This window comes from Paramacrobiotus metropolitanus, unplaced genomic scaffold (genome assembly GCF_019649055.1).
Source record: "Paramacrobiotus metropolitanus isolate TYO unplaced genomic scaffold, Prichtersi_v1.0 Parri_scaffold0000069, whole genome shotgun sequence".
NCBI lineage: Eukaryota > Metazoa > Tardigrada > Eutardigrada > Parachela > Macrobiotidae > Paramacrobiotus > Paramacrobiotus metropolitanus.
In genome coordinates, this window is record NW_026570289.1 from 128,649 (window position 1) to 152,903 (window position 24,255).

Genomic DNA, 24,255 nt, shown 5'->3' on the forward strand with positions numbered 1-24,255 from the left:
ACAGCACCAGAAAATCGCAACGACTTCCGGCTGCAAACGGAAACGCCAACTACCCCTTACGATTCCGAGGGGAAACTAGTACCATTGATGATTATGTTATGGCATAGCCGATACAGTATACAGTGATGCGCATACCTAATTGCAGTAATGTATTTCCTGTTCCCGGTTCAGGTTGTAAATTGTAATGAACAGATTGATTCAGTACATCTGTTTTTTTTGGCAAGTAATTTGCAGAAAAAAGTTTCATAAAAAGTCTCCGTATGCGAACGGGGAAGCAAAGAGTATTTTAGTTAAAATTAAGCTGTAAAGGTGCCGTCTCTGTATTCAGCCACAGCTGCCTTTGACAAAGTCCCCCAGATACAGTTTACAAACATTTAAAAACCATCTCTGGGTGAATTGTGTTTCTTATGAATAATTTACAGTTTCATTGGCTGCATTATTTAAAATTCAGCGTCTCCACTCTCCGTACAGTACATCGAACGGCGCTGCTCTGACTTTTAGCACGTATCGGTAACATTGCGTCCACTGGCATCTATAAAATACGCCTCGCACTTCATGTTACAGAAATTATTACAGCACACCGCATAAGGATTTCCGGGACACGTGGCACATGAACACGGATCCGGTTTACACAGAGTTTCGTCGGAACCTGACGGACAGGTTGCGTTAACGGGTATGGCCGGGCAGCCCGGATTCGTTCTGATTGGCCGGATACTGGGTGTGCCAGAGCAGCTTCCCGTCAGATACGTGAAACCAACGAATCCTGAAACTAAATCCTCCCCGTAGCCAAAAAAAACGGTTTTACAGCCATGGCAGTTATATGTGTTGCAACTGGCTTCCGGGAAATTTGCACAGGTCAGATTGCCGGTAGGGTAACAACGATTCTCGCAGGGCGGCTGGTTGGGGGGCTGGAGTAATGGGCAGCCACGGAGGCCTCCTTGGGTTACTGCAGCAAAGTGGTGGTCAGTATGCGGAAAAATTAAAAATTACTTGTGTGAAATATAAGTCGGTACGCTTATGTTTATGATTTAGCATCTCCATGCTTATAATCCATTATGTTACCAACTACTCTAGGGTGTTGATATAACTAAGCTAAGATTACTCCTGGTGCCCGTATACATAACTAGGATTACATCTGGTTCTCGGACGTATTACAAAATCCGCTCAACAACTTCAACCTGCCTTTCTCACTAACTATAAGATCACACAGATGTGTTCTTCGCCTAATATTATACAGCAAGCACCGAAGATCATAGAGCTACAGAATAGCCAAGACCGCAGTTTTGCAGGCTTAACGTTAACATACGGGCACCACGTCAGCGATCCTTTACTGAAAAGGAACGTCAGCAGAATCCGGACTGCCGGCGATGTTGTTATATTATTTGCCTACTATACCTTCGCAAACGGGCGAAGTTTTGGTGATACCGGCCAAAACATGCGTGTTTTCCAAAAAATTCCATACTGATAAATACGTTGCTGCAATAACCAGTGGACAAAGAGCATATCTACGCCGTAGAGACATGATGCTTTCAATCTACAGAGTAGTTGAGAAAGCCCGTTTTAGCAGGCAGTGTTGTTACTGTAATGTTCGAAATTATAGCCGCTATAGCCGAAACGATCTAGCACTTCACGTAGTTCCAGGTGACCTCGATGTGGCCGAGGTCCTTGTCCGCCAGTTTCTCGAAGGCGGCCGGGGACAGGTCAATGGAGCCACTGTCGCATCCCTCGCAGCGGTCGACCACCTTGACCTTGACCTGCTCGCCGGAGTCCACAGCCTTGACCAGGGCGCATTTGCCGCAGACGGGTGCCTTGTTGGGGTTGCTGTGCTCTCCGTACTGCACATGGCTGATGGCCATCACCATTTCGGTCTTCGTGTTGACCTTTCCGCAGGCTCCCATCGCCGGATAGTAGAAGGTCGCTTTTCCCTCAAAACCGAGGGCAACGGTGCACAAACCTACGAAGAGAACAACACCAAAAAGGAAACGAGCGGCCATTTTACAACGTTTGTTAGAAGATGAAGAAAACGACTGAGAAAATACAGAATCGGTAGAGATGCTAAGTTAGTACAGACAGGTTTGCTACTGTTTTAAACGGAAAGCGTAGATCTTTAAATAGTTCGCAGGAGCTAACGCGTTGCAAACACGGCATTAAAATTCATCGAACCACTCAAAATATGTTCCGGTGAATCGCCTTATCCAGCGATTTAGTGAGAAGAATTCTTCTTTTTGTTGAATAGGCATATTAGCGTTAGGCGATTCCGTTGTCTGAAATTGTTCGATGGTTTAGTTTCGGAGAAAGGCACAGTGGAAATGGATTCCGTTAATAACAGCTGAATCACAGAGACGTCTATTATGCTTAACGTTGCAGCTTGCCGCCACCGTCTGGAGTGGATTCACGGTACCCAGACGCGTTTTTGCCGGTAAAACCCTCGACTGGAGTGCTTTTCTGGGGCTCATAAATTGTGCATGCATTGTAGAAATTTTGTTTGCTCAGGCACCTGGAAAACTTTTTACCAGCGGATACATATGTTAAATTGCATACCGTCTTTCGCCAAGCATCAAAATTTGACTTTATTACATTTGTCATAGAAGTATACGTGTATTATACGTTAGCTGCGGCGAGTTTTATTATGCTGCCAGTATAATAGTTATTTCCCAACACTTTTATTTTTTAAAAATTATAGAAGTGCAAACAAGGCATGCGGTAACTTATTTGTACGATGATGCGCGCATTCGGACCGACTGCTAAATTTATTCAGCAGGACCAGCCGACGACCATCCACGGAGTGCAACCAACTACCAAACACCCCCGGATTCCATCCGTTGGTGGTTGGCCGTTGGTAGTACTCAAATTATTATTGTTAAGGAGAGCTTTTTTGATGCCTTAAGACGCTCGGCACATCGCGGAAGTTTGGATCGACAACGCTATTAACTTGCCATTAACGCGGTATGCGTAATTTGCCTGTACTTAGTAGTTTGTACGTCCGTCGTAGTTCACGTACGATTTATCTGTTCTTATCTAAAAATTCTGATCGCTAATTTCATCAGCGATTCTGCTTGTGTCGATGAGTTTATTGTGAGTCTGAGTTTAGTCTTGACTGCCAGATCTGTGCGCAGTGTGTGCAGATTTGATAGTGTGGCTGGAGAGTCTGTATGCACTGTGTGCAGTCTTCAGATTATGAATAAATCATTAAAGGTTATGAGATCCTGAGTGACCTTCTTGTGGCGAAAGCATTAGTGTGTACCTGCAGGAAGTCACATTAGAATCTGGATAGCATCATCCAGATATTTGGCTGTGAGTTAGAAGCAAATCATCGTTCAGAAGATAGTCCCACTCTACCGACTGTGTGTGGTTGGTCATTTAGTACGGTAGTCGTAGTGCGACTGCCGTATAGCATGTCACCACTGTATACTTTTTTATTTAGAAATTGTGAGCGGAATGTAAAGCCTACATCGTTGTATCCTAAAAAATTGCTTATGTCCGAAAGTGCGTGTTGCGTGTAAATTATCCGATTAATTTAAAATTTCGAGCGTCGGATAAGGACCGAATAATCATAAGAAAATGGAAAAAAATCGAATAAAAATTTCAAAAAGCGTCGGATGGGGTTAGGTACAGAAATCTCATCCGGTGCCCATCTGTAATGAATGGCTGTCAAGTGTATCACACACATACTGTAAATGCCTACCAGCCGTCCGCGGGTTGGCTGTATTTGTGGAAACAGCTTCAAACAACATCTGCTTGTACGCCTGCAAGTCTGCGGTTAGAATAGGCGCTTCTCCGTATCATAAAATCATTATAGTTTCGTTTTCGTGCTTGATAGCAATGTGGTTATTCTAGAGCATAAAGCCAGAAAAAAAATAAAAAATAAAAAATAAAATTATTTTCGTGAGTTGTTGGTCCAAGTATCTGTAGTAGCAAATCTAAACACGAACCGTTGCATATTTAATAAAGTCGACAAAACCGTGTCCGTCGTAAATTCCGCCAGCCCAGTTTTTTTTCGCTGTTCTTGTTGGATGAAATCATGAATGTGGACTTCCACCCAACAGGTTTTCTTGGAGTTTCACATCCGAAAGGTTTACTGTAATGTGCCAATGCAGCCGGCAGTTTTGCCGGTTATACGAGTACACGTGTTTAAACTTGGCAATGAATTCCCGTTAGCCGTCGAAGCAGTTTTCAAGTGGATACACGAGGTGCTGGAGCGGACCCACCATATACCAGTAATCAGTATGCTGGAATCACTTGTTTATTTCGAATAAATATTCAACTGAAAGGCAGTGATTTTTAATGGATGAGCCAATTCTGCGAATGTCTTAATAATTGATCACAGTAACTGCTATTCTGTAAAGGAGATGTACCCATACTTTCCGACTTCAGTAACTGTTACAATGCATAGTACAAAAATATTACCAAAGCTCCATTTTCAGCTTACCTTCATCGGATAAAACTAATTTTTTACAAAGTTCACAAACAAAGTTTTGTTTGTACCTCATAATTTTGAATCTTCATATAAATTCATAATAATACTGTATTTTTGAATTTTCATAATTTTGAATCTTCATACAGCCCTGCCAAGCCAAGTTGGGGCAGTTAAAAAAATTCCTCGACTTCTAGCAGTGAAGTGGAAAAGTTTTATCAAATCTTTCCATGATAGTTCTTGGTCTATAGCACCTTCAGTGATTTTGTTTCCATGCAAAAAACTGAGGGTCAGGGAACGGGATCCAAATTTAAAATTTGATTTTTGGTAAAAAAATGGCACTGCTTACTAAGAAATAATCAAGTTTATTCGACAACTATTTAAAAATTGGAAGAAGCTGAGAAGGTTCAGTGGATAGCGTAGTTGCCTAACGGAGCCTTCATAGTATTTGTCTAAGCATCGACATCTTGTCTAAAGGGATCAGTGCTCTAGGCAATCGCATTTTCCTGAAGGTGCTTTTTAACATACCAGTCTATGGGAGATGAAACTTGTTTCGAGGTCACCTCGAGCAGTGATGGCATATCGTCCCTATGTTGATCCCTCACGGACACCTTCTGGGTCGCTCAACAGGTTTCAAACATGTCCACATAAAAGTATGAGTTGGCGTATTTTCCAGAGGAGCAGTTATAAGCCTCCGAAAAATGACCACTCCCCCTTACCATAAATCCCAGTCTTGCCCTTTACTGTCACGGCAAACGATTACAACTTTGACACTGTTGAATCGGCAAAGAAAAAGTTTAGCTAGAAAAATGCGTAAATGAAAACAGAACTGCGTACGGCAAATTTTTAAATTTAATTTTACACAACTGCCCCAACTTGGCTTGGCACCCCTGTATAAATTCATAATAATACTGTATTCAGACCTTCATAATTTTCACCACGTTTTCATACAAATCATTTTTAAATATTGTACAGTGAAACTTCTCTACAACATACACCCTCCGTTCCAGGCTTTCTGAATGTTACAGAGGGGTGTATGTTATACAGAAGCACTGCTCCCTGCGGCACTGCCCTCAGGGGCTCAGGGGCACAACCCCCGGGAGTGTTACTTAACCAAAAAATAAACACAATATCAGAGTATGGACATTATTCGGTCTGAATGTTAGTTTTGCTGCCCTTTTGTATGCTTGGAGCTGGAAGATCCGGTACTAATCAGATTAAAAACAGAAGCTGGAACCTTCTTTTAGAGACACCGAAATGGTTTTCTTCACCAGCCTAGTCAACCGTATGTTACGCAGGGGTTGAATAAGCTGGGAAAACTGTTACCGGTTCCATAAAAGGTGTATGTTATAGCTGTAAAGGGGTGAATGTTATAAAGAGAACTGCCCCTGTGTTATAGTCTACCGGGCGGTAGACCATAACTATAAATGTTATAGGAAGGTGAATGTTAAGAGGAGTTTCACTGTATCTTTTCCGACAGATTTATGCAAACGATTTCATTTCACGTTGTTCTAAAATCGAAAACAGCCACGCCGGAAACGAATTGCAATACCAACCATACATGAGGTTCTCATCTCGCGTCGTATTAAAACAATAAACCTAAGGACCGTCGGTAAATTATTACGAAATGCATAACTTTTAATCACAGAAATGAAATGACACAAATGAACTATGAGAAGCTTTATGTGAATTAACAGGTGCAAGCACCAAATTGCAACAAAGGTCGCTGAAATCTGGGCAAGCGTACAGATGCTGTGTCAGTATATTTAATTGATAACCTCATATAATTTACGGGTAGTAATTACGCATTCCACACGAGTGAATATTATTATAATCCAAACTGAATTTTTATTGTTATAGAATGTTGTGTTATTTTTGTTGTTATGTTATTTTTATTGTTATATTGAATTTTGTTATAGAACCGGGAAGAATTCAGTAGTCGCCGTTTATACGATAACAGATCACGTTTAATAAAAGAAAAACAAAATATTAGGTCACAGTTATGCGCAGAAGTTTTTATTACAGTTTTATAAACAACAGCACACAAAAGTAAATAGAAGAAGCAAAAGAAGGTAAATATTACGACGCCAACCTTTTTATTCATGTACATAGTACATTGATTTATCTCAATAATGGATCGTTTTAACCGTACATTCTGAACAACAGATCAACCATGCAATCCATATCCTAGTAGTGGTGGTGCAAAAATTTTATCCTGAACTGTTTTACATAATTACCGCTTTCATCTGCCGGCAAGACATAAATTTTCTAATCACAAGCGATAATTAGATTGATTTTAATGATTAATGTTGGGGTATGCGCAAAAGTTACATTTCAAACATACTAGTAAGTATTTAGAGTAAGTATTTAACGTAAGTTAATTATGGTTCTGAACTTCTCATTATCACATATCTATATTATGTATACCGTACAACTCCGCCACTTGTGGACATTTTTCCGGCTAATGTGAGGCTGCTAGAGCATGCTCAACACACGTTCATTTTCCATACGGCGGATATGGAAACTTAACCCGATACAAACATAAGTACGAGTATCTTTGTTTTATTTATGAACTTTTATTACTGCATACCGGTCGTTAAACTTCGCATGCTATCAGGACGAAAAAATTTTTAAATTTATAAAGCACTAATATTAAAAGCGGTGGAGGAGCCACATTGGAACGAAGCAGTATCTAGTAGCAGCGTAGCACAATAAAAGCATCGAAAGCACGCAGTCTAAACAACAGCAGATTTAGCATTTAACGTAGTTCCAGGTGACCTGGGTGACACCGAGGTCCTTGGGAGCCAGCGACTCGAAGGCAGCCGGGGACAGATCGATGGCGCCACTCGCACAGCCCTCGCAGCGGTCGACCACCTTGACCTTGACCTGCTTTCCGGAGTCCACATCTTTGACCAGTGCGCACTTGCCGCAGACGGGCGCCTTGTTGGGATTCTTGTGCTCTCCGTACTGATGCTTGCTCACAGCCATCACCATCTGGTTTTCGTGGTTGACCTTTCCGCATGCTCCCATCGCCGGAAGGTAGAACGTCGCTTTGCCCTGGAAACTCAGCGCAACAGCACACAAACCTGCAAACACAGCAACGGTGAAGATGATGCGAGCGGCCATTTTATAGGAAAGGACTTTAAAGACTTGGGAAGTACAGAAAGTACAGAATCGATTGAGAATTTGAATTAAGATTGAATGATTTGTTGTAGTTGTCACAGAAACGCATGAATCTTTATATAGTTTCTAAAATACAGCGGGCTACAGCCACGGCATTAATTTTCCTCGAACCACTCAAAATATTTCCGGCAGACTGTCTTATCCAGCGAATTATTAAGCAGATTTCGTTTTATTTATTAAGTGCATAAGAACAGTAGATAACTGACTTCTCTTTCTTAAAATACTTGATGGCAGAAATCTTCGCAGAAGGCGCAGTGGAAATGGATTCCGCTGGTAGTACTACCTAGCAGGAATCACGTAGATTTTCTTTGTGCTTACATTGCAGCTTGCCGCCACCGACTGCAGTGGATTCAAAGTACGCAGACGCGAGTTTTGCCGGTAAACGCTCGAGTCAAGTGTATCTCTGCTGCTCTGACAATATAGGTTTGTCCATGTATTGTTAATCTGTATGCCCAAACATCTAATTTTTGAAACTTATTACCAACGCCGATAAACTTCAAACACCGTCCAGTTCTAGTATCTGACAAAACGCAAAGATTTGCCACGCATATATACATGTAATTTACATTAGTTGTACAGATAATGTTGTAATTCTGCAGACAAACAATGTTTATAAGAATTTAGAGGCCAAAACATAGCAGAATGAATACTAACCATAAGTACAAAGTAAGATTTAAATCGATAATATTTCTTCTCCATTCTTGTTCATGAGAGTGGCATTGTCATAACGCAGCAGCAACAAATAAATGTTAAACGATAAATTCGTTTTACTCACCATGGTCAGTTTTTGACTTTTTGTGAATTATACGGTAGAACAACAAACAAGATGGACAGTTGTTACCGACCTAGTGGAGGCGGGAGAATCGCCGTCGTAAATTTTGTTAGCCCAAGTTTTTGCCTTTCTCCTTACTACAGAATCCCTAATCCGGAATTCTCCCCATATGATGTAATGGAGTGTGTTTTCTCAACCGGGTGGTTTTTAGCACGGTGCTAATGCAGGCAGACAGCTTTGTCGGCTACAAACGTACGAGTGCTAGTGCAGTAAAACCTGTGTAATCTGAACACCTCCGGTTCCTTCAAAAGTGTTCAATGTAACCAACTGTTCAATATTCGCAGTAGCTTTTGCAGTATTCGAGACGCGCCGGTTCCTACACGGGCGTTCAATATTCGCAGTTGTTCAATTTTCGCAGTTGTTCAATCTTACAGAGTTTACTGTACACACGTCTGCGTTCAGTTTCTGTTAGCTGGCGACGCAGTTTTCAAGTGAATACGCCGGGTGCTGGAGCGGGCCCGTCGGCTGCGGGGAATCACTTATCATTCCTTCAAATATTCGACGGAAAAACTGTGATTTCTTCAAAATCGCTTAATCGCATTCTAAGAACATTTCGCACAGTAAGCACAATAACCGCCACAGCTCTTCTGCAGTAGAAATGCATCTCAGCCCAGCGGGAATTCCTATAAAAGCTCGTGGTAGCTCCGATTCAGCTATCTGTATAATTCCAATGTTATTTTACTAATAATTAATTTCTGTTGATTGGCACGTAATTCCTGTCTCCTATTCGGCAGTATGAACGTTTTCCTGCCCTTGCTGCTTGCGGCTGCCATTCTGGCTTTTTCGGTAAGTGCATTACACCAGCTCCATGCAGTTGTTGATCTTTAAATTGAAATGAATTTACTTCGGAAATCGATATGAAATTTACCGCCATGTTTTGCAGGACGCCGTGCCGCGAGCAACGTCAGCGGATGTTAGTAAGTGTTAATACACAGTACGCAAGATTTTCCAAAGTAATTTTCATACATGAAGCCCTCGATATAAACAGTGTAGCGAGCGAACAAAATGTAAAAGTATGAAAACTGTAGTCTTTATTTTCTAATTTTTGCGTGGCCCGGTCAACTAACAGCCTACACATCCTGCACTTTTCTTACAAGTTTCAATTTTATCATCGTTTGAAAAATTTCCCGTAGTTTCTTTTTTATGTAATTTTGACGTTAACTGTTTTTATGCGTGCTATAACTGGTCGGTTTATTTATGCAACAAACGTTATTTCAGCACCGCAAACGGAAACAACATACGGGGTAACCACCGAAGATCCCGAAACACCAATGGAGACCCCGAGGACGAGCATCATAGTTGATGTTCCCATCTCGGTCAACAAACAAACAGGAAGATACCGGCGAAATGTAAGTAAATTACAAAACTTTATGTAATTTTCGGTGTTGCGTAAGTAACTACAAAATCAACGAGTGGATGGAAATATTAATATCACTTCTCCTTTGTTTGTTACTGTATTCGGCAAATATAATCCATCGTTTTCTTCGTTTTCTTGTTAAATGAAACAAATAAAAAGAAAGTATCCTGCCAGTACGTGTCGATTCTGTAAAGGATTCTAATAAACTCCTTAAAATATATATAAGTAAAAGCTATGTATAATAGAAATATTAAATTTCATAATTCTGTGGATCATGATCTTATAATAGACAATCAGGCTAATTTTATTATTTATCTGCAATTATATTGTTGCAGGCATTGTTTGATAGCCCCTCGTGCAACATGAATTCCAAACTGCGACGCGCTTGTGGTTAAAGTTCCAGTCCCCAAAAAGTTCCGGCCGCACTCACCGGAAAAAGTTCACTCACCGCATTTAAATAGTCGCATTTCGGAGCATTCTGTACTGATGTTCGCCGTCAATAAATGAGGAGCTTTACATAACCGCAGAGAATCATAGTAGCTTTACTCTATCTGTACATACATGAGCATCGGATTGTAATAATTATTATCATAAAGGTTGAAAAAAACTTGGCAGATGCTCAGATAAGGCTCACTCTTGTATACACTTTCAATTAAAATAATTACAATTCTAAAGAGCTATTAAGTAATAAACCAGACAAACTGCAACAAATAGCAGGCTAGCAATTACTGTGTATGTAGTATTAATTCAATGCCCACTGTCAGCTGTAGCACAGCAGCGCAGTAATCAGTAGCTACGGTTAACAGAACATGTTATAATAAAATATCGAAAAAGACAGCCAAATAATATGCAGCGGTATATAAATAATAAAACTAAAAGCTGAATCGTGGAGCCAAAAAAAACAAGGAAATAAGCAGCAACCTTACTGCTCTACGCAGTCTTATCTCATTAGCAACAGCGGTTTTTAATTGTGAAGAAAGATAGTGCGCAAGTGGAAGCGCTGTACATATGTACTCCGAAAATAGAGACCATAAGCCGAAACACTGACGGTGAGCTTTGTTCAGTCTTAAATTTTATGTATTTGGATCATGAACGGCATCAGCGGAGCAACGAAATCATCTGTGACAAGAAAAAATGGAAATAGTTATTACTTTAAAATATCTGTTTAATTTTTTCATAGCTTTTCCATACTGATAGACTAATAGTAATAAATGGCTTATCTCCGGCAAATCAAAATGCACAACTGAAAAAATATTCCAAATGCACGCTCATCTGCAGAGGTCTGCGCGTTCTTCTGCCTGGCTTTTTGCGCATAATGCATGTTTATTAAAACTCTGCTATGGAAAAACAATCACTGTTGTCCAGGAAAAGAAGTATTTCAGCGAAATATTTTGAATACCGGCGAAACGACAGGAAATTTTATCTCAGTGTTTACATTTTCGTACAGATGCCATTTTCGTACAAGTTTGATTAATATGAACCGGGTATTTTCATGCGAGAAAAAAGCATAACTACTCGTAAATTTTTAATGGCAGTACACTTCCTAATTGCGTATGACATCCTGGACGGCGACCAATAAAACCAGCTCAGAAAATCTACGATGTCCAAATAATATTTCGAACAGATGTTTCCATAGACTCGTATACTAGCTTCAAACGATGTTAACAAAATTAAAGAATTAAGGTCATTTGTGCCCTACAATTTATCGTGCACACCGACTGTCTGCGCTGATATATTTATAATTATTGTCCAGTTTTCTAACCAAAAGTTTCATAATACCAATGTGATTATGCAATATAAATTTGTACACATTTAAAAAGTTGGGCGTACATTTGTACGTTATGCGCATTTGTGCGTACAACAACCAGTAGTAATGAGAAATATGCTTAGCACGGGACTTACTGTAAGTCGATATCGTTGCGACTTCACATATAAAGTCCACACCGACCACGGCTGGATCGGTCGCGACCTAGGCCTAGGCGGAATACATTTTCGCACCACTTGCTTTCGAAACACTCGGGCCATGGGGAAATTCAGCTGCCCGTTTAGTGAAAGAAATTGGCAAGCGTCTCCAGCAGCATACTGGGGAGCCTCGCTCTCATGAGTTTTTTCGTCAACGACTGTCAGTGGAAATTCAGCGGGGAACGCCGCTTCCGTGCTCGGAACAATGGATGGAACGGCAGCATTAAATGAAATTTTGTTACTTTGATTGACTGTTTATGATCTGTGATGTTACCACGATTTGTGAAATAAAAATTCCCCAGGTGGAAGAATCGCAGTCTACATTGTACTCGTACTTAAACAACCGATGCATTTTCCCACCGATAACCATCGAAAAAACGGGCTCTGAGGACCTTCGGCTACTGCCACTATCAAGGAAACAAAAGCCGGCGGCACAACCATATTGGAGACATCCGCTCGCACGAATTTCTGCGGCCAGTTGTCCTTGGAGGTACAGTCGGGGACCGCGGCATTAGTTTTCTAATAACAGAGGGAGCTGAAAAGAATTAAACTGGCGCTTTCTGTTGACTGTTTTATTGACTTGTACCCTGCACATTTTGTAAAATACAATATGAGCACATCATACAATGTACTGGTTTGAACACCGCGGTCGCCTGTTGAGACAAAATCATAAAGAGAGAATACTACGATGCCGACTTGGGCTGCTCGAAAGCCTCTTTCACTCTTTCCAGCTATAATGATTAGCCTCAAAGAAAAGATTTAGATTTTTATTCATCGATCAGACGCACCACGTCTAAACAGTTGTATAACGAACTAATAAAAGCCTTAGGAAAAGTTAAAGCAAGCAAAGTAGCGGAGAAGGGATCAAAATAGCATTAGACGTCATACAACACGACAGAAATTTGCAGAAAGCAGGAAGACAGGGGACATTTTATAGCTAATTTAGCATTCGACGTAGTTCCAGATGACCTGGCTTTGTTCCTCGGAAGCCAGCTTCTCAAAGACGGCCGAAGACAACAGGACGGCGCCACTGATACATCGCTCGCAACGGTCGACCACTTTGACCTTGACCTGCTCACCATTGCTTTGACCAGATTTGTCCACAGCTTTGACGAGGGCGCACTTGCCGCATGAGGGTGACTTGTTGGAATTGCGGTAATCGCCGTATTGCATCCAGCTGATGGCCATCACCATTTCGTCCGCACTGTTGACCTTTCCGCAGGCCGTAGTAGCTCCCGGAGTGTAAGGGTCGCTTTGCCCTGGAAACCCAGAGCAACAGCGCACAAACCTACGAAGACAACAACACCAAAAAGGTAGCGAGCGGCCATTTTAAAGACAAGGTAGGTTAGAAGAATGACAAAACAGAGAGAGAATTGGTATAGATGCTGAGACTGAACTGAATGTTTTGTTACTGTTATGGAAGAAAAGCGTCGAACCTTATATAGTTTTTAGGCGCCAGTGTTTTGCAGATATGCTAAAAATCTTTCTCAAAACACTCAAAATATGTTCCGGCGAATCCCCTTATACAGCAAATTACTGAGAAGATTTCGTGATTTTGTTGATTAGGCATGGCAGTTTTAGACGAAGTTTACTTCAAAAACGCTTGATCGCTAATCTTCGCAGAAGCGGGCAGCTCGGTAGCTGAACCCTGGAGATATCGGTTTTACCGAGTCTTAACGCTGCGTATTGCTGGCACCGTCTGGAGTGTAATTCACAGTAAAATATGCATAATTTTCTGGTAAAGAATCCACTCGAGTTTATTTTCAGCTGCTCGCAAGTTTTGCATGCATACAATCTACTTAGGAAATCCGTCAGTGGCGCAAACCGCGCAAAGCCTTTGCGCGAACAAACATTTATTTATTCAAGTAATTTCAGCAAGCCTGCACCGAGGCCTATCTGTATATCAAGTTAATACAGTAACGTTAATACAGTAACATAAGTTAATACAGTTAATACAGTAACAGAGGATTCTCGCATCAATAAGGCTGCCCTGACGGAAGACTATTATAACCATTGCAATCATTCAAAATAACATAGTGAACACAGAAACTCTTAAAATTGTATGAAATTAATTAGAACGCTGTGCTAACCACTTTCCCTAAGGTTCAGCTAGCTTAATGGCAAACTATCGTTTCCATTGTATCTGTTATAGTAAGTTAAATAGAAAACCGTCATTTTTTTGGGAAAGTCACAAAGTGCACTGCCTACATAACTCATCCAGCGCATGCAGTATGTCCACAACTTTTATTCCACTGAAATTGTATGTTTCGCTCTAGATAAAACTCCTGCAAATATTCAGATAGTGCGTAACGGAAAGAAGCGATTCCACTAGATTCGACGTTCTGCGAGCTGGAACACGAAAACCTTTCACGCCATTATAATCTGCACCATTGCAAACGAGCTCGTTTAACTCTTTCAACCAAATTTTGTTGATTTTGGTAGCTCATTTAATTGTCTATCCCTTAACGAGGCTAAACAGTAAACATTGCGTTAAGTGGTTCGCAAGAAACAAGCCAAAAGAGAAGACCGATATTTTGTTCGGCCACCCAGTAAGGCTTCAAAATCGTTGCGGCATTAATTTTATTGTGCAGTATAGGTCATATCTGTTGCTGATAGCCTCCCCGCCAAACATAGGATGAGAATGATTATAACAATCAGTGAACGAGTATTGTAGACAACAAATACATGTGTAACCAGTACAATGAATCAACATAAAAGCTTTTTCTTTCTTCTTGTGACATTATCGATGCGCCTAAAGGCTAAAGCTACAACTACTTGCTACGGATTCGACGATTTAGCATTTTAATTTAAAAAGGATGTTGCATCATTTGCTGTGGCTAAGTTAGCCGAAAAATATAAATATTTTTGTAATGTCCATGCTCGCATCGGGCGCTGGAATTCCCGTTAGATGTCGTCGCAGTTTTCAAGTAGTTACGCAAAGTGTCGGCCTGTAGTTCCGGAAACACTAGAGTTTTTCTCCAATATTTAGCGGAAAGGACTTCATTTCTTCGGAACTGTTAAGCCGTTTCTCTTTAAGCAGCAGCAGTAAGCATAATAACCGCCACGGGTTTGAAGAGCTCTTGTACAAGAGAAAGAAGGAGCTCAGCCGTGTAGCGATTCCTATAAAAGATCGTGTTAGCGGCGACAGAACTGTATGTTCGAAACAATCCACTCAACGATAGTCAACGATTTCTGTTGCTTAACACTTTTATTGATTCGCTTCCGGCATCATGAACGTTTTCGTGACCTTAGTTCTCTTCGGTGCCATTCTGGCTTTTGTGGTAAGTGCACGCAGTACGTTGTCTGCTTGCAGTTACATGATAGCTGCGAGGTGAACTGACTTTACAAATTAAATTAGTTTTTGGAAAGTTTTTTTAATTTGCCTTTCGGCTTTATTTTAGGAAGCCATGCCGGTCAAGGACGAATCACCATTAACATTAGCGGAAAAAAGCCACAAAACCCAGGAAATCTCTGAGCCCGGTAAGTGTCCGGACAACTTTTAAAACTCTACCGAAACGTTACGGTTCTGTCTTTGAAAACGCTGTTGTCAACTATAAAATAATGAGCAACTGAGCAATGCAGTCTTAGAAATTAAACATGTAAAGATAGGTGTACGCCTTCATTTATCAAGCCTGATACGCTTTTCTAAACAGCCTGCACAAAACCCTATTTTAGTATACCTGGTAATTGTTTTACTAGTTAACCGTGTTTTTTTCATACACTGTCAAACTTCAAGTAAATGAAGCTTTTGTTCTGTATTTAACTTTGTGCAACCATAACTATCATGCGAGTACAATTTTCCGCCTAATATATGCAAAAACTGTTATTTAGCAACCGAAACTGATGAGGGCGTACCGGAAAACGACCGCAACACGAATCTCTCCAAATCTGGTAAGTGAAACTGCAACGCACAGAAAAGTAACCGGAACATCTATTACCGATAGTGCCATTGGCTATGAGGAGAAAGAAAAGAAAAGTCTTTTCTTTTATCGCGCAAAATTATTTTTCTGAAGTGCTGTCACTAAGGTCATCAGTAGAAAGAACAATCTCAAAAACCTAGACTTAGATGTGTTTTTTTTCTATTTCACTGCTTTGCGAACACCTTCCTGTACATAAATTCTGCGTACCGCATTTATTTGCAATTGACAGCGTCTTATTGATATATGTTTCTGGTAGCGCTCCTACAAACAAAATTGTGAATTTTTAATATGCGCAAACAACCTTATTTAGCACCGGAAATCCATCCAACGAAACAGAAAACGAAGCGCGATGCCATCCTTATCCCTTCTCCGTGTTCAGCTAAAGAATGGCGTTCGAATAAAGAAGAATGTGCACTGCGAGAGGAAATGTTTGGACACTAATTTAACGCTCGATATTTTCGGTTCTTTGTATTGCTAATTTTTGATACATAACTAAGGTCGATTTACGTATTACAAACTGAATACATCGCTTTTAATTTTGTCAGAGCGGGCTTATGATTCAGCCCTTCTGTCATTGGTTGGTTTTGGGTTTTTTCCTGTCTGGGCATTTTCATGCGTTTTGATGGCTCTGTAAGGCAGCTGCGCTGCCTACAGAGGCCAGTTGGTTTTTGGCTTGCGCGCAAAGCGCGGTGTGTGTTCAGATTTCGGCATTAAAGCCTACATCCGGGTTCGTTTTGTTCCTCCGTCGATGGAAGATGCGCGCTTAGCCAGCGCCATCTGATATGGTAGCAGCTCACGGTGACGATCGTGGGCTCCACAGCGGGCTTGTCCCGCTCACGGATCACCTCTGACTGTGGACCAGATCGCGTCCTGTGCCACCCCCGGGTACGGAGCTCACCCGCTCCTCCGGATTTCCCGTCAGTCGCCGGAGCTGTGCCGTCACTCCCGCAGAACGCGGAGGAAACTGCCTCTCCCAGAAGGGGATGGAGATGTCGCCAAGCCAGAAGTGCAGCGATGGACGGACAAACCCACAGCCACACCGTACCGATGACGGATGCCGACGGTGGACGCAACCCGGACCAGCGGGAAACCCGCGGACCTTCACCACCACCAACAGCCATGCCAACCCCGATCCCCACGGCCGGATCGACCACCATCACCACGCCGAGAAATTCACCCCACCAAAACCCTGCCCGCCTTACCTGGGACAGCGACCTTTCTCACGGCGGAGCACCGGAATTGCCCCACCGGAGCAGCGTAATATTGTGTTTGCAGGGTCATGGCCGTACCTGTGCCCCAAACCCCTGCGCGATTTTCCCCAGACGGTGACCTTTCTCCAGACGGATAAAATGCGGAATCTACCGATTTCCGCATCCGACCCTGGATTCTGTCGCGACAGTGCGTTGACCTAGGCACTGGACCGCGTGAAGCCGAACCAGACCGACCGAACCCGAGCCAAACCGACCGAGAACCACTCCTAAACCGAACCTGATCCGAGCCGACCAAACCTGGACCGAGCCGGACCAAACCTGACTGAACCAGATCCCATACCGGACCACGTGAGCCGACCGAACTGGAACCGAGCCACCCGGTAGTACAGTCTATTAGACATAGTACAGGGACCGTACCGGTCACTGTATCCACTGTTCTTTTACGGCGCATCACGCCATTTACCTGCACTTCGCAGGAGCTCAGTGTTAGACCGTACAGGGATGTCAGGGCGGGCTTATGATTCAGCCCTTCTGTCATTGGTTGGTTTTGGGTTTTTTCCTGTCTGGGCATTTTCATGCGTTTTGATGGCTCTGTAAGGCAGCTGCGCTGCCTACAGAGGCCAGTTGGTTTTTGGCTTGCGCGCAAAGCGCGGTGTGTGTTCAGATTTCGGCATTAAAGCCTACATCCGGGTTCGTTTTGTTCCTCCGTCGATGGAAGATGCGCGCTTAGCCAGCGCCATCTGATAATTTAAAAGCTTAGCTTTCGCAAAAGAAGCTGTGGAAATAAAAAGATACTGCTTTGAGTGTTCTCTGGTTGTATGGTGGTCATTCGCAAAACTTCCGTACAAAACAACATTGCGCAAGCCATGAAGTATTGCGTAAATTCTAATACATAAACGATATATGAGTACAGAGGGTTATTCAGCCAAGTGTGGACACTTCAAAAAAAACTCCTTAGAAATTTCATTTTAAGAGAAATGATGCCATAAGCATCTCAGTATGACGACTAACTAATCTGAATGCTTTTTGCAAATTTTGGTGAAAATCCAGCGAAAAATGCTCGCGATATTGTCTGTTAACCAAAAGTCTCCGACTATTAACCCTTGACCAGTCAAAATTTGGCATTCGGTCACCTGGCCTTAAAATGATCGTCAAATTTTCCAATCTGCATGGTTTTAATTGCGAAAAACGACGATCCGAATATTTTTTATAGCAAGAACGATTTCATATTCTCGCGCGTTCTTGCGGTAGGACGGTTGGAAAAAACGCGAAAACAGGAAGAGACCCGCAGGAGCCATGCCCATTGCGCGAACTCTTATGCACACAACTATAGCTATCCTTTCCGTCCCTCCATAAACTAAAGTTGTAAAACAAGTCATTCTCCACCGTTTACAATGTTCATTGGTCGAGAAAGACGCTCCACGGATCAAGCCTGGCAGGAAAGAAGAAGTCATCCAGAACCCGAGACGTGCTCCCGGGAGCACTGCTGAGTAAACAAGGATGCAGCTTCCCAATCCTCTAATACTAGTAATTCCTTCAGAAAAAGGATTGTTCGAAACCCCCGACAGGTTTTCAACGGGTTATGGCGAAAATCCAAATTTTAGATGAATTTTGAATAAAGGGAATCCATTTCCTATAGCTGAACTGGTCAACTGTTGCCAACATGGGGGGGACAAACTTAATTTTTTCCTGAGCTACAGGATCAGAAAATCGTGATTCGATTGAATTTAAAGTATGACTGGATGTTGTGGCTACCTGATAAAATTTTTAAAAAAGTAAAATGAGCGTGCGACGGCTAAGGAGAAATTTCCCAAAAAGTGTCCACACTTGGCTGAATAACCCTCTGTACTTACGTCGCTTATTTGACATGGTAATTTGTACAAATCACCTTCAACTGATTTAAGCATAAATTATTCCTGGACAAATTCCATATTCTTGGAAAAACTGACAGTAGTATTGACTGAATAATTATTCGGGAATGGTGAAGTGCCGCCGTGGATCATATGATACGGTATTTGTTTGTAACGGATAACGATAACATGGCAGCCGCGGGCATCACAAAACGTCTAAAAAAATGTTTACAACAGACCGCAGATTTCCAGGTCATTCGATTAGAGGCCATACTTCAGATTTGTCATGTGGTACACCACCTTTTCTCAAATAGATTGCCAATTTTTTGAAATTCTTTTTAAAACCTGAAAAAATTGCGGGAATCGTGGTTTGGTGCAAGTACGTACCATTTCACGGCAAAGTCTGTACATCGTTTGGCTAAACAATGCCATAAAGTGTAACAATGCAAAAAGATAATTGGAAGTGTGAGAAAAGCGAAATTTTCTGTGCCATGTACTGGTAATTTCCCGTAACGTAGTTTCAGGTAACTGGGTGAGATCGAAGCCCTGGGTAACCAGCTCCTGGAAGGCGGCCTGGTAGACTGGCAGATGGCGTCATTGGCACATCTCTCGCAGTGAACAATTACCTCGCACTGCTTGCCGGGGTCCATAGCATTGAGTGCGAACTTGTCGAAGACGGTCGCCTTGTGGAGATTGCTGCGTACTGTACATGGTTGGCGTTGGTCAAATAAAAATTCCGAAGGTGCTCTAACTGTTTTATAAAATATTAAATTTCTGGGAACCGATTTTTTCGTTGGCTCGTGTGGCCACTTCGAACAATATTAGCAAAATTAAAGCAATGCCGGTGTCGGTACCTTGTGAGAAGATTGTCTCGGTTAATATATTTATGCTGTTCCAGTTTTCCAATCGGTTTCATGATATTACCAATGTGACTACAGTGAACAACATACAGCCAATAGCCCTGCATATGGGTGGTATGCGTTGACATTGTCTTTGATTACTTATGTTCGGCAATGGCCACCTCTTAGATTAAAAAGCCAGCACTGGTACACACTAATTAAAATGATATAAATGTTTTTGATGTCCTTTAATATAAGGCGAAAAGGTTATCGATACACGGGCATCCGCTGTTCGATCAGCAACGCCTGTTGCCATTTTAAGTTCGCAGTTGAGGCCTGTTCTACACGCTCTAACTCTATAGATTAATAATATACGCGAATCCAGGGAACGGCAGTGGATAAGCCACGTATTCAGCAGTATGGACAGCACTGAAGTTCCAGAAAAATTACGATGATACTGCGATGCCGATTCGGGCTGGTCGATGATCTTCGTCATTCATTCAGACAGTCTTCAAGAACGTTTAGACTTTTTAATAGTTTGTAAGCGGCACCACATCAAATTCAGTTATCTAACAAAGCAAACAAAACTTTATGGAAACGTAAAGCACACAAGACAGCGGAGACTGCCGAATATAACATCAGCCATAGAACAACAGAAATTGTAGAAAGACAAATTACAGCCAATTTAACATTTAACGTAGTTCCAAATGACTTGGTCGAGGTGGAGGTCATCGTTTGTCAGCTTGCGGAAGGCGGCGGAGGACAACTGGATAGCTCCTAGGACGCATCCCTCACAGCGCTCGACCATTTTAACCTTGACCTGCTTACCGGTGCTTTGACCAGTTTTGTCCACAGCTTTGACCAGGGCGCACTTGCCGCAGACGGGGGACTTGTTGGAATTCGGGTAATCCCCGTACAGCCTGGCGCTGATGGCCATGCCCATTTCGTCCGCAGTGATGACCTTTCCGCAGGCTCCGTTTTCTCCGAAATGGTAGATGGTCGCTTTGCCCTGGAAACCCAGAGCAACAGCGCACATAACTGCGAAGACAACAATGCCAAACATGAAGCGAGCGGCCACTTTAGAGACAAGTCAGGTTACAAGAATGGAAAAGCAGAGAATCGGTAAAGATGCTAACTTTGAACGGAATGTCTTGTTACTGTTATAACAGAAAAGCGTGGAGCCTTATATAGCTATTAAGCACCAGCGTTCTGCCGATATTTCTGAAAACACTCGAAATATGTTCCGGCGAATCACCTTATACAGCAAATTACTGTGAAGAATTCGTGATTTTGTTAATTAGACATGGCAGTTTAGACGAAGTTTACTTTAAAAATGCTTGATCGCTAACCTTAGCAGAAGCGCGCAACTTCGGGCAGCTGAATCATGGAGACATCGGTTATAACAAGTGTCAACGCTGCGAAATTCCCGCCCCGTCTGGAATGTAGTTCACGGTATAATATGCATATTTTGCTGGCAAAGAATCACTCCGTTATACAGTATCTTCGGCTTCTCGTAAGTTTGCATGCGTGCAAATTACAGAGCACTTAAAAGATCAGTCTGAGCGATCATCGAGGGAATTTATTTGTTTAAATTTTGCAAGGTCACAATACAGGTGCATATCGAATCAAATTAAGCAAAACTTAACAATGAGCTTTCGTACAAATAAGGATGGACTGACGGGGACTACGTAAACTTAAGTTAACTCAGAATAAGATCGGAAACACATACAAAATCCTTGCAAATTAAAACGCTGTGTTAAACAGTTTTATCTACGCTTTAACCGATTAGCGGCAAGCCATCGCTTTCGATGTAGGGCCTCACGATTATTGTGGCTTCAGTTTTGTAATGCATTCGATTATTTATTTTTTGCATGACTGCTACACACTGATTATGTAAAACAACCATTACAATGAAGTAACATAAAAGCTTCCTTCTTTTTTTATGACATTCATGATGCGCGTAAAGCTAGAAACCGTCACATTACTTGCTGCCCGTACAAAGTTTATTACCCGCCATTTAGAAATTAAATAATAAACTTAATAATAGACAAATTCTTCATTTGATCATATTTGTTGAGCGAAGCTCGCCTTGTACATATTGAGAAATAAGATATATAGTAATAAACCTTCGTGAGTTCGTATTCCTGTATCATTCCCTGTCAGCTGTTACTAATTAGGGCGAACAAAAATAATTACCTTTTTATCGTAATACTCTGTACACATGCACATATACTGGTGTTTGAATTCCCGTTAGCTGGCGATACAATTTTCAAGTAGGTTCGCAAGTGCAGACGCTGGCCCATCCGCTGTTCGGGAAATACTTGAATTTGTCTCAAACTTTAAGGGAAATGCTTTGATTTCTAACAAACTGTTAAGCAATTTCTCTTATAGCTGCAAACTGTAAGCATAAAAACCGCCACGGGTTTAACTGTAAGTACAAGAGGAATATTGGTTCAGTCGAGCAGCGATCATTATAAAAGCACTTCGTATCGTCAGCTGAGCTGCATCTCCGAAACAGTCAACTCAACTATAACAATCATTGATCTCTGTTGATTAACGTTTTGGTTCCACCGTCTCATAGCCGACATCATGAATTTACCCGTGACCTTGCTCCTCTTTGGTACCATTCTGGCTTTTGCGGTAAGTGCATTACACGAGATGCTTGCTGTCGCATCACAACTGCGAGGAGAAATTGCTTACAAATTGAAGTAGTTTTGCAGAGTCGTTAGAATTTTACGTGCCACGGCTTCATTTTAGGGCACCGTGCCGGTCAAGGAAGACTCACCATCAACTTCAGCGGAGGCTAGCCCGAAAAATCCGAGAGCCTCTGAGTCCGGTATGTATCACTACAGCCATCGAAAGCTGCACCAAAGCTGTTTTCTGCTAATTGTCACTGCTAAAGTATAGACATATAAAGATACGCAGTGCGCAATTCTTTAGCCTGACGCGTTTTTCTAACCTCCATAAAATCTGTTTTGGTATGCACTTGTGCCTGTTGACAGAGTTATTCCTCGACAAAAATTCTCGCATTTAATTTTTGTACTTCTGAATTTGACTTGTCCGCACGCTTAAAAACTGTATCGTTTGTCGCCTCGATAAATTCAAACAATGTTATTCAGATCCGGACACACCGAAAAACGACCACAAAACGGGGACCTCCGTGTCCCGTAAGTTGCAATGCAACGCAAGGAAAATTAACCAATTCTCTACGAGTATCGTTCGCAAGCGCTCACATTACTTTCACCGCTCTAAATAGGTTTTACATCATGTCAGCAACATCAGTAATACCATGTCAGTAACGCAATTTCGAAAACATAAAACAAAAAGTATTAGATTTTTTGTTGCTTCACGCGTTCTGTGGTAAGTCTACTGCATATAAGTCCTGCATACTGGATTTGTTTCGACTTACAGGTATATTTCTGGCACTGATAGGTTTACGTGATGTGCTCTTCTACGACATATTGTGTTTTAATAGGTTTAAATTCTAATGTGTCAATTATCTGGAGTTTTATTATAAGCAACTTTGTTTAGCACCAGAAATCTATCCAGCAAAACCGAGAGCGAAGCGCAATATGAGCGCAATCAGCGTTATTCCTTGTGATGAGGCAGAGTGGCTTTCTGATCCAAATGACTGCAGATGGCGAGAACTGTATGGAAACAAATTTAACATTCGATATAATTTTTCGGTCGTTTGTATTGCTGATTTTTTCTACATCGCTTACAGGGTTAATCATGCCTGTACCCCACGGTCTGGACTGGACTGCGCGCGTTTGAAAGGCCTTCGTTAAACTGAACATTCGACATTTTCGACGGGAGTTTGGCAATATTTCACCCGATCAGATTGCCTGTGCTCTCCCGACCTGACCATCCATATTATCCAGATTTATTCGTCTAATCTTTTAGTTTTTCGAAATCTACTCAGTAGTTTGTTAACGGGTCATTCGCAAAAGCTCCATATAAAACGACATTGCGCAAGCATGGAGGCATTGCGTAAATTCTGATATATTATCAATATAATCGTCTATTTAGCATTGTGACTTTAACAAGATCAGAATGAAACAAAAGTAATTCCTGGGTAAATTTCGTATTCTCAGACAACTTGGCAGTATTATTGACCAAAGTAATCGTGAGTAGCTAGGTGTACCCATTGATCGCTGAAAAGGGCACTTGTTTCTAGCGGACATCGACATGGCGATTAGGCGCGATTCAAGTATTACGTAACGCAATTTTTCGTGATTTTTTACCACCCCCCGCCCCTTGCCCTTGTAACACCGCATAACAAAATTTTCAACCCCCCTGCTGAATACGTAAAAGAGAGCCGGACCACCGTAAAAGAGAGAGCCATTATAATATTTATAGAAATTTAATTAAAATATATTATTTTTTTCGTTTTTTATGGGGTGTCGGCCCGCACGTAACAAAAAGTTTTGCACCCCCCTACCCCATGTAACACGGCGTAACAAAAAGCCATGACCACCGCCCGTCTGCGTTACGTAATACTTGAATCGCGCCTTACGGGAATCTCAAAATATAAGCGTCTCACAAGCATTAGGGCAGAAATTATTGCATCAGAAACTTACCAGATCCCTTAAAATAATGCATTAGCAGTAAACGCTGCCCGCGTGCTGATTTCAAGCGATTTAATTTTTATGAACGCAGGTAACGAAGCAAAGAAAACAAGGTGAAG

The 24,255-nt window shown here is 41.8% G+C and overlaps 3 protein-coding genes across 3 annotated transcripts; 1 reads left to right on the forward strand and 2 right to left on the reverse strand.

Annotated features, from left to right (window-relative positions):
- Positions 1-1,384: 1,384 nt before the first annotated feature.
- On the reverse strand, positions 1,385-13,110 carry LOC129594586 (papain inhibitor-like). The gene is made up of 2 exons (XM_055491323.1): positions 13,037-13,110; positions 1,385-1,954 (listed from the first exon to the last, which is right to left on the reverse strand). Exons 1-2 carry the CDS (start codon positions 13,074-13,076, stop codon positions 1,620-1,622), a joined length of 375 nt encoding a protein of 124 aa, XP_055347298.1. The 5' UTR covers positions 13,077-13,110; the 3' UTR covers positions 1,385-1,619.
- A 1,804-nt stretch (positions 13,111-14,914) lies between these two features.
- Positions 14,915-16,192, forward strand: LOC129594602 (uncharacterized). The gene is made up of 4 exons (XM_055491344.1): positions 14,915-15,029; positions 15,150-15,228; positions 15,580-15,639; positions 15,979-16,192. Exons 1-4 carry the CDS (start codon positions 14,979-14,981, stop codon positions 16,107-16,109), a joined length of 321 nt encoding a protein of 106 aa, XP_055347319.1. The 5' UTR covers positions 14,915-14,978; the 3' UTR covers positions 16,110-16,192.
- A 4,061-nt stretch (positions 16,193-20,253) lies between these two features.
- Positions 20,254-20,604, reverse strand: LOC129594556 (papain inhibitor-like). Its single transcript, XM_055491289.1, has one exon. The coding sequence runs from the start codon at positions 20,602-20,604 to the stop codon at positions 20,254-20,256; it is 351 nt and encodes a 116-aa protein (XP_055347264.1).
- Between the last annotated feature and the right edge of the window lie 3,651 nt (positions 20,605-24,255).

Excerpts from the sequence above, each read along its gene's own strand:
- LOC129594586 (XM_055491323.1), bottom strand. The coding sequence starts at position 13,076 with ATGGCCGCTCGCTACCTTTTTGGTGTTGTTGTCTTCGTAG. Across the intron at positions 1,955-13,036 it reads TGGTGTTGTTGTCTTCGTAG|GTTTGTGCACCGTTGCCCTC; the intron begins GTTTGTGCGCTG and ends TTCTCTTCGTAG.
- LOC129594602 (XM_055491344.1), top strand. The coding sequence starts at position 14,979 with ATGAACGTTTTCGTGACCTTAGTTCTCTTCGGTGCCATTCTGGCTTTT. Across the intron at positions 15,229-15,579 it reads CCAGGAAATCTCTGAGCCCG|CAACCGAAACTGATGAGGGC; the intron begins GTAAGTGTCCGG and ends ACTGTTATTTAG. Across the intron at positions 15,640-15,978 it reads CACGAATCTCTCCAAATCTG|CACCGGAAATCCATCCAACG; the intron begins GTAAGTGAAACT and ends AACCTTATTTAG.
- LOC129594556 (XM_055491289.1), bottom strand. The coding sequence starts at position 20,604 with ATGTGCGCTGTTGCTCTGGGTTTCCAGGGCAAAGCGACCATCTACCAT.